General features: G+C 36.0%; 1 protein-coding gene across 1 annotated transcript in view; it reads left to right on the top strand.

Annotated features, from left to right (window-relative positions):
• The first annotated feature begins 10,913 nt into the window (after positions 1–10,913).
• LOC143028509 (disks large-associated protein 5-like) overlaps positions 10,914–11,162 on the top strand; it is a 37,088-nt gene continuing 36,839 nt past the window's right edge. Inside the window, exon 1 of the mRNA XM_076190706.1 lies at positions 10,914–11,040. Within this exon, the coding sequence (XP_076046821.1) occupies positions 10,939–11,040 (102 nt within the window). The 5' untranslated portion in view covers positions 10,914–10,938. The remainder of the gene's footprint in view (positions 11,041–11,162) is intronic.

The following is an 11,162-nucleotide window of genomic DNA, read 5'->3' as shown; positions in this document are numbered from 1 at the left end:
TTTTACCAATGTTTTGGATGTTGTTCATTCATTCCTCCAAAAATTCAGAATATGAAATCCTTTAATGCATTTAGTTTAAGAAGAAATTCTGGCAAAAACAAAGACCCCTGTATAATGAAAAAATAATTAATGTCATTCCGCATCATTGTGTATTTTTTTTCAACTGACATTCGAAAAGGATAACCTTCCCAGACCTGAGGAGGTCCACCGTTTCAGTGGGTTGTGTTGACCACCTTTCCGGCGACACCTATCGGTCCGCAAATTCTCCTTGGAGTTGAGAGGGCTTCCCGACTGGTCTCAGTCCCTGGCTAGTGGACATGGTCGCTTACATCTGAGGTAGGCCTGGACTCTCACTGCAGGGACCACCCCCAGAAGGATCTTCTCAGACATTCCAACTTTCGCCTGCATTTGTCTCTTACACCCTTCTTCCATTCACATTTGCTTGTTTCTTGTATGCCATAACTTTCGCCTCCCAGCTTCCATTTCCGGGAAAACTGGTGCTTACCCACCAGGTCCTGAAGTCGCTGCCCCCAACCAAGCGTATCGTTTGTCAAGGTGAACTCACACTTCGCTCGAATTAAAGAGTTCCTACATCCAACACCGAACGGAGCCGGATGGCAGCCATTACTTAGAGTGAATGCACTTCCTAACTTATGTACCGCAGCCAGGATTCGAACAGACACCGAATTCATCACACGGTTACCATGCTCGCGCTCTACCAACCGAGCCACTTGGGGCCCCGGGCAGTTATCATAAGCTTTCTTCTCCTGGCTTTCTCTCTGAGTTCTATGTAATTTATATATTATTCTCCTCTTCTTTTCTTCCCAGTCGTGTATTTTCCTCAGTTGTTCTTTTTCATTTTCATATCAAATAGCCTGCGGCACTCCATACTATCACTATTCGTCAAACACAATGACGATGCATGAAATATGATCATAATATCTCACGTCACTGCGAAGCAGATAGCACCACGGGTAGGTTTTAGGAGAATAGCTGAAGCAGAGGACGTTTTCAGGATAGGATTAGTAATTTCAAAAGGTAATAGATAAAAAAAAACTAAAACTAAAAAGTGTGTAATTGATTTAGCTATTATTGACTTTAGTAAGTTCAGTAAGTCTTCCCTATATAGTCTAAGTAGTAATTATTCTATATATATAGTATATGTAGTGATTATTCCTAATATAGCATAAGTAGTAATTATTCCCTATATAGTATATGTAGTACTTATTCCCTCTATAGTAATTGTTTTATGTAGTCTTTACGTAATTGTTTTACGTAGTAATTATGTGCGTTGTTAGACCTACGCAGTCCCGAGCACTGTTATGCTGTATATCTTTATGTAATCACTATCCTCTTTTTCCTCATACGCACTCCACCTATGCGCTGGTGCCATATTTGTATTCCATAAGCATTCATGTATTTTTATAATGTCACCTCTAAGCATTTTTGCATTTATATGTTTCCTTTGTAATATTCCCTTTATGTTATATATATATATGTATATATATATATGTATATATATATATATATATATATATACATATATATATACATATATATATATATATATATATATATATATATATATATATATATATATATATATATGCAAAGAAATCACAAAACACACGTGATAAAATATTTTTGCAGAAACCACCGGGAAATTGAAAAAACAGATACCGAACTTTTTCGTCTATTTAGACATTTTCAAAGGTACAAAAAAGCAATACAGAAAGAAACAATAAATACATAAGAAGACAAGGATACTCGGAGAGGTCCCATGTTACATTTTATCACACACAATTTTGTCAATAATAAAATTGTCCAATTTAAATAAACCCAAACTCAAGTTCATGTTATTTCCAAAATTTCTTTTTATAAAACAAGATTCAATAATATTTCTTTCTATAATATTATTACAAGAAGTAATTATTTTAGAATTTCCCCAGTCAATATTATGACCATAATCCCTTTGGTGGACAAATAATCCACTGGACACTTGCCCCGTTCTAATACTATATTTATGTTGGCCTATTCTTTTTTCTAAGCCTTTGCCTGTTTGGCCTATATAAATAAAATCACAATTCTTACATGGTATATTATAAATACATCCTTCTTTACTTCTTGGGGAATTTTTAATTAACAGACTCTTAATGTTGTTATTATTTTTTAATACTATCTGGATACCAAATTTTTCAAAAATGCTAGGAAGATGGATTAAATTTTCGTGGTACGGAATTGTTAGCATATTTTTATAATTAAATGGTTTGACCTGCGACGTATTAAGAAAACATTTCCTAGCTTTGATTTTTGTTTTATCAATAAGATGTTTTGGATATTTTAAATTTTCTCCAATGTCATAGATGAATTGTATTTCTTGATCCAAGAACTCAGGGGAACAAATTCTATAAGCTCTCAGGAACATTGAAGAAAAAACTGACAGCTTGGATTTTTGACTGTGATACGAGTAAAAATGAATGTACGAGAGGACATTGGTCGGCTTCCTGTAAACGTCAAATTTAAAGTATCTTCCACATCGGTAAATATTTACATCTAAAAATGGTAACATATTATTTTCTTCAACCTCTACTGTGAATTTAATGGAATGCACCAAATTATTTAAATCTGACAAAAAAGTATCCAAATATTGATCATTAGGCCAAATGCATAATATGTCGTCAACATACCTGTACCAAACTGCATTAATTGGAAGAATGTTTGGTAATAACCCTCTTTTAAAAAACTCCATATACAAATTGCTAAGAATTGGAGACAGACAGTTCCCCATGGCCATACCAAATGTTTGAGTATAAAAGTTTCCATTAAATTCAAACTTAGAGTCTATTACACATAATTTAATTAAACTAATAATAGTATGAGCAGGGAGTGTAAAGTCATGTTTCTTTAATTCTTTTTCTAGAAATCCTAACAAATCCTAACAAATCAAATGTAACTTGGGACCTCTCCGAGTATCCTTGTCTTCTTATGTATTTATTGTTTCTTTCTGTATTGCTTTTTTGTACTTTTGAAAATGTCTAAATAGACGAAAACGTTCGGTATCTGTTTTTTCTTTTTTCAATTTCCCGGTGGTTTCTGCAAAAAAAAAAAAAAAAAAAAAAAAAAAAAAATATATATATACATATATATATATACATATATATATATATATATATATTATATATATATACCAAAGGCTTTTCCCCACTTATAAGGGAGGTAGCCAAAAAAAAAAAAAGGCATAGAAACCACTCCCACACATTCCATCCCCTACATACTCCACTCCCATCCACTCTCTTCCCTCCCTCTTATTTTGGCACCTCCTGGATGATAGGTCATCCCTGCATCTTGTCCACTGCCATATATATACATATATATATATATATATATATATCTATATATATATATATACATATATATATATATATATATATATATATATATATACATAAGTGTGTGTGATTCCCCATGGTCTTGAATCCCGTGTTGGACTCGTGATAGACAGTTATTAATCTCCCGGATGAGAGCTCAGAGCTCGTATGACCGATCTATGGGTAATACTGTGACCTTACACACACACACACACACACACACACACACACACACACACACACACACACACACACACACACACACACACACACACAGCTCCCACCTTGAGAGTTGGAGTAACACCCCGTAGCAAAGCAATATCGTAATTATTTCAGCCCTGGGCGGGAGTCGAACCCGGACTGCCGTAGTGGCAGGCAGGAACTCTAACCACAGCGCCACGAGGTGTGTGTGTATATGTATTTACCTAGTTGTATTTTGCGGGTAAGGGGAGCTATGCTCGTGGTGTCCCACCTTTGTATCTCGCAGTGTCTAGTTTGCTCTTAAACTCATGAATGGTTTTTGCGCATACTATTTCATTGTCCAGTTTGTTCCAAGTGTCCACTACTCTATGTGGAAAACTGTTTTTTTTTTCAGTTTTCTTCTGTAGCTATGTTTTTTTTTTCTTTCTTTCCATATCCTCTTGTGTTTCTCTTGTCCCAGTTTAATAAGTCCTCTCTATCGAGTATCTCTGTGCCTTTCATGATTCTGTAGATGGTCAGTAGGTCACCTCTCTCTCTTCTTTGTTCCAGTGTCGGTAACTCCAGTTTAGCCAATCTCTCCTTATATGATAGGTTTACAAGTGCAGGTGCCATTTTTGTTGCTGCTCTCTGGATTCTTTCTATTTTCTTTATATTCTTCTTGGCACTGGGTGACCACACTGTCGCCGCATACTCTAGTCTAGGCCTTATCAATGTAACCAATATTCTTTTTATCATGTCTTCGTCCAAGTATGCAAATGCCACTTTTATTGATCTTAGCAAGTTGTATGCCTCCCCGACAATTTTGTTAATCTGATTATTATAGGACAAGTCTTTTGTGATAATTACCCCCAAATCTTTTTTGGATCCTACCTTCTTTACCTCCTTGGTTCCAATTGTATATTTTCTTGATATTCTGTTTTTGCTTTTTCCAAACTCCATTATGCTACACTTCTTAGTATTAAAGTCCGCTTCCCATTTCTGACTTCAATTCCATACCTTATTCAAGTCTTCCTGCAGTGCTTCACAGTCCTTATTAGTTTCTACTTTCCTTAACAGTTTGGCATCATCTGCAAAGAAGCTCATGTAACATTTCACATCCTCGTCCATGTCATTCACATAAATAGCAAACATTAATTATTGGTGCCAATACAGATCCTTGCGGTTCTCCACTGATCACCTCTTTCCAATCTGAATATTTTTCTCTGAGCACTACTCTCATCTTTCTACCAGTCAGGTTGTCCTCCATCCATTTTAGTAGGTTCCCTTGTATTCCTCCCAAGTGTTCCAGTTATTTTTTCTTTTTTTTTATAGTAATTTTCTGTGTGGTACATACATACATATACATATACCAAGGCTTTTTCCCCCTTCCAAGGGAGGTAGCCAAAAAGGGAAAGGCATAAAAACACTCCCACCCATTTCATCCCTAAATACACTCCACACCCCTCCCACCCTTCCTCTCATCTGAGCACCTCCTGGATGACGGGTCATCCCTGCACCCTGCCCACCGCCCTGGGGCAGAAGCAGTGTCGCAAGACACAGTACATCCACAGCAAGGCCGCTTCATTTAATCGGCGACCCTCCCTCTCCGTCCCCCTTTGCATATAAGGCGAGGACGGGGAGAAATCCCTTCGGGCTGCGTCAAAATTTACTCACACATACTACCCCCCCCCCCGCCCATTCCTCCTCATGCAGTCACAACGTCATCCATATACAACCATTCTCCACTCACCTCTGTCTTCCGTCCTCTCCCTTCCTTCCTCAACAGACATTCCCCTCTTCCCCAAAGCCCCCTTCACCTCATCCATCCACCTCATCCTAGGACGTCCCCTCATGTTCACTCCCTCCACATCTGCCTTCCATACCTCTTTTACTAGTCTTTCTTCACTCATTCTTTCCATGTGTCCAAACCATCCTAATATTCTTTCATCAACCTTGTCAAAAGCTTTTTGCAAGTCTAGGAAGGCACAATTAGCCCATCATTTCTTTCTTCCACTATGTCTATTAGTCTTGAGTAGAAGCATATTAAGTTTGTGGTGCATGATCTTCCTTGTCTGAACCCAAATTGTCTTGGGTTTATTATGTTGTTGTCTTCCAGTGTGTGTGTGTGTGTGTGTGTGTGTGTGTGTATTCACTTGGTCTTTGGATCACGTGTTGGACTCGTGATCGACAGCATTTCCCTCCTGGAAGAGAGCTCAGAGCTCGTAGGTCCGATCTATGGGTAATGCTATGACCTTGCACACACACACACACCCAACTCCCCGGCCACGGGAGTCAGAGTAACGACCCGAAGCGCAGCTGTACCGAAATAATTTCGGCCCTGGGCAGGATTCGAACCAAGCACTACGCGCACCACCATGCTGGTAGTTCATCGCTCTACCAACTGCGCCACCGAGTGTGTGTGTGTGTGTGTGTGTTTGTGTATGTGTGTGTGTGTGTATTTACCTAGTTGTATTTTACGGGAAAGGGGAGCTATGCTCGTGGGGTCCCGTCTTCATATCTCATTTTATCTAAACTATTTTTAGATTCATGTATTGTTTTTGCACACACTACTTTCTCATCTAACTTGTTCCAACTGTCTATTACTCTGTGAGGAAAGCTGTTCTTTTTCACATCTCTTCTATAGCTGTCTTTCTTGATTTTCTTCCCGTGTCCTCTTGTATTTCTATCATCCCATTTTATTAGATCCTCTCTATCAATAGTTTCTATGCCTTTCATGATTCTGTAAATATTTATCAAATCTCCTCTCTCTCTTCTTTGCTCTAGTGTCTGTGGCTCAAGTTTTGCTAGTCTCTCTTCATATGATAGTTTTGAGAGTGTTGGTGCCAATTTTGTAATTGCTCTTTGTATTCTTTCAAGTTTTTTTTTATATATTTTTTTGTACTTGGTGACCACATCGTTGCTGCATATTCCAATCTTGGTCTTATCAAAGTGATTAGTATTTTCTTCACCATTTCTTCATCCAGGTATGTAAATGCCACTTTGATTGTTCTTATTAGATTATAATTTTCACCAAAAATCTTATTTATATGTTTCTCAGGTGACATATTATTCATAACAATGCCCCCAGGTCCTTCTCATTTTCAATTTTTTTTTATTCCTTCCTCTCCCAATTTATATGATCCTGTTATTCTGTTTTTGCTTTTTCCAAATTCCATTATACTACACTTTTTAGTATTGAACTCCATCTCCCACTTCCTACTCCATTCCCATACTTTATTGAGATCACTCTGTAGTGAAGCACAATCTTCTTCCGTGTTCACTTTTTTTTAATAGTTTTGCATCATCTGCAAATAAGCTCATATAACTTTCAATTTCTCCATCCATATCATTAATATATATAGCAAACATTATTGGGGCCAAAACTGTTCCTTGTGGAACACCGCTTATTACTTCATTCCATTTTGAGTGTTTGTCTCTTATCACTACTTTCATTTTTCTTTCTTGCAAAAAGTCTTCCATCCATTTAAGCAGTTTGCCCTGTATTCCTCCTTCAGTTTCTAATTTCTTAAGCAACTTCTTATGTGGTACTTTTTTGGTCTAGAAATGCACAATCAGCCCATCCATCTCTTTCTTGTATTATATCTATTAGCCTTGAATAGAAACATATTAAATTGGTGACGCATGATCGTCCTTGTCTGAATCCAAATTGCCTTGGATTTAGCACGTTGTTTTTTCCTAAATATTTTACCCATCTACTTTTGACAATTCTTTCACAATTTTTTGGTATTGTACTTGTTAGAGAGAGTAGTCTATAGTTGGTAGGGTCTTTATTTCCTCCTTTATATATAGGTACTATATTTGCTTTTTTCCAATCTTCTGGAACTTTTCCTTCTTTCAAGGAACTGTTTATTATGCTATGTATTTTGTCTGCTAGTTCATTCCTGCATTCTTTCAGAATCCAGTTTGTTATTTCATCTGGTCCATGCGATTTTCTGACATCAAGATTACTCAAGTGTTTCATTATTTCATTCTTTGTTACTTCTATTTCTTCCATAGGGGGGACTTTCTCTTTCCATTATTTCTCTTCAGGTTGTATGTTCTCCCTTGTAAACACTGATTTAAAATGTTTGTTCATAATTTCCGCCATTTCTATTTCCTCTGGGTATTCAACACCTTGTCTTAATTTCTCTAAATCTTGTTTGTTTTTCAGTTTGTTGTTTACAAATCTGTAAAATAATTTTGGTTGATCTTTACATTTTCTATGACATCTTTTTCATATTTTCTCTTTTCCTCTCTGCACGTTTATACATATTCATTTCTATAACATGCATATATTTTCCATTTTTCTGGTCTTTTGTTTTTCTTCAATTTGGTCCAAGCTTTATCTCCTCTGTCTTTTAACTCCCTACAACTTTTGTTGTACCAGCACTTTACATATTCTTTTTCTTGTTTTTGTCTTGGGACATACTTTTCCACTCCTTTTTTATACATTCTTGTCAAAATATTCCATTTCTCTTCTACTGTTGTTTCTTCTTTGTATATTCCTTCCCAGTTTTCTTTTTGAAAGAATTCTCTTATTTTATCAAAGTTTGTTTTTTCATACATCAATCTTCCTTTTCTATATTGTTCATTTCTTTTCATGTATTTCTCCTCATTTAGTTCCAGTTCAATCAATATGTGGTCCCTTTTACTTATTTGTGTTTTATATTCAATCTTTTCCACTATTTTAGGTTCAGATGTAATTATTAGGTCTAGTCTCGATGGCTCTTCTTCATTTCTATACCTAGTGTTCTCCTGTATCCACTGTGTCTTTGTATGGTCAATAATCATCTCGATTAGAACATTTCCCCATGAACCGTCTCCATCCTTTAATGTCATCTCTTCCCAGCAGACTTCTTTGCAATTAAAGTCGCCCATCATAACTATTCTTCCTCCATCTTCCATTATCTTATTCAATGTTATCCTTGTGTCTTCTAACATACTTTTATGTTCACTCTCTTCCCACGAGGCTGTTTTTGGAGGCACATAATTTATCACAAACTTTCTGCTCTTCTTATCTCTGTCTTCCACTTTGATCATAATCATCTCTACTGTATTCTTTCCATATGTGACACACCTCACGTTTATATCCTTCTTAGTCAGGAACATAACTCCACCCCCTTGTTTTGTCTCTCTGTTTCTAATCCAATAATTATATGCATCATTTCCTACACTGTTGGGTGGTAGTGGACCTTTTAATTTCGTTTCTACAATTCCCATTATGTCCGGTTCTTTTACCTTCAGATAATCATTCAGCTCATTCAATCCTGTTATTAATCCATCTATATTTGTATAAGACACTTTTAGTTTTCTGCCACTTCCATTGTGTTCTCTGTTTCCCTTTTGTTTTCTCTAGTATGTCGTATTTCCTTAGTTTCATATTCACTACTCTCCAATAGAATCTCTCTTTTTCTGACTCAGTTCTGTTCTCGTTTTTTCCTTAGCTTCATGTCTTTTCTTTTTTTCCTCCTCTCTTTCCTCTTTATTCTTTTCTGTTTTTATCCATACCTTTTTATATTGTTCACTTGCTGCTAGTTTCCCTGTTTTTTGCTAAGATATTCTCTGCCGTCATTTGTGACCTGAATTTAATCTTAATTGGTCTGGTCTTATCTGTACTATACTTTCCGAATCTATACACCTCTTCAATTTGTTTCATGATTTCAGGTTCATCTTCCTGAACTAATTCTAGTAAACTGCTTACATTGTCTTTTTCCTCATTGATTCTTGTGGTTCTATTTAGGTTGTGTTTCTCTTCCAATCCTAATATAATTATACATTTTTTTTTATCTGGTAAGTATCTTACTATATTCTCTTTCTGTCTCATCACTTTAATAACTGAGTCTTCAGTTTGTTTTTTTATTTGCTGTTTAATTATGTCAGTAAATGCAACTCTACTGTTTTCTTGGATTTTTTCCAACTCTGTGCTTCTATTGCTATGGCCTCTTTATTGTCTTTATTATTCCTCTTCAATTCCTCATTCTCCTCTTTTACTTCTTTTAACTGTCTTTTTAATTCTTCTATTTCATTAGTTAAGTTTTTGTTCACCTTCTCTAGTTCTTCCAATTTTTCAACTCTCTGCGCAATCTTTGCTATGTTACCGAACGTATTCTCCCACTGTTCGGTCATTTTTTTTTTTCCCAGTTTTTCCTCTAGTCTTGCTAATCGGGGGAGATTGGTATCCCCTCCCTCATTAAATCCCTGGAAATCATTATCCTCGCCTTCCATTGTGTTGCTCTTATTTATATTCCTAATCATTACATTTTTGTTAATCCCTTCACCAAAATCATCGGTCCTTCGTTTGTACATACAAGACGCCTGGTCTCCTGGACCAAGTCCTCCCCTTCCTCATTTCCTTCCATTTCCCTCAGTAATGCCTCCCCTTCTTCTTTTTATCACCTTCCCACTACACCACGAGCTTTCTCCTTCCCTATGAACACAATAAGGTACTCCAATTGACGTTGAGATCCGCGTAGATTTAGTTTTTTCTTCGGAACTCCAATACTCACCATTCATTCGACGAAAGTGTGTGTGTGTGTGTGTATGTATGTGTGTGTGTATTACAGGTGAAAAATGTAATCACACATTTGTCAATCAATTGAAGAGGATTGCAGTTTGCAATCGAAATATATACTGTAGATTCCACGTCTCCAGTCTATTTTACTCCAACAGTGGTTTTCACGTGATATATATATATATATATATATATATATATATATATATATATATATATATATATATATATATATATATATATATATATATATATATATATTGTTCTACCTACAAATTCCTCCTGGCAATAAGGGTGCCAGAATGAGTGCCAGACTTGATGGCCAGGCGGCCAGGCCTACGCCTGAGGCAGTCGGTGACCTATTGTAATGGCTGGTCATTGTCAGTTTCGTAAAATAAACATTTTGAATGTCTTACTAGATTACTTGTGTCTGACTTATCCCCGCAGAGTTCCGGTCGCCACCACGGAAGCACTAAAAACATATTCCGGTCAAATTAGACGCCTTCAATTTCCAAAGTGGATATAGTTTAATATCTTAGGTTCAAGAAGAGATATGTCTACAAAATTAGTGTCAAAAGAAATGTCTCAGATGTCATAATGCATTTAGAAATATTAGCAGCAAATGTATCCACCAACATTAAAAAAATTGACGTTTTTCCTTTAATATTCTTTATGTGTTTGGGGGGTGTTGTCACATAACATGAAATAGTAAATAAATTTTCTTACCGCCCCTTTGTATTATTTTTTTTAAATAATACATTAAAATATTTTTCAGGTGATACTTTGTTTTGGTTACTCATGGATAAGCATATAAATAGTCCATTGAAATTTGCCAACATATATTCTCGGTGTCAGTCGAGAATTTGTTTCGACTAGGATATGCCCCTGAATATGGCCAAAACACCCTCTGTATCCTATTTATCCATGATACCTCGCCAATTAATATTTCAAATAAGACAGACAACGGTTTGGAAATATATGGTAAAGTCAAGTGGCATATGTTCTAAATGTTTTAAATCAGGAATTTTTAATTCATTTATACAGAATCAAATATATCATTAAGTAAAGAAGTGTGATGTTATATTCATAATATTTGTTTTTAA

This window comes from Oratosquilla oratoria, chromosome 9 (genome assembly GCF_046742065.1).
Source record: "Oratosquilla oratoria isolate Oo_2021 chromosome 9, ASM4674206v1, whole genome shotgun sequence".
In the NCBI taxonomy this organism is placed as follows: Eukaryota; Metazoa; Arthropoda; class Malacostraca; order Stomatopoda; family Squillidae; genus Oratosquilla; species Oratosquilla oratoria.
The sequence above is the reverse complement of the archived record's forward strand: the minus strand, read 5'-3'. Positions and strand labels throughout refer to the sequence as shown.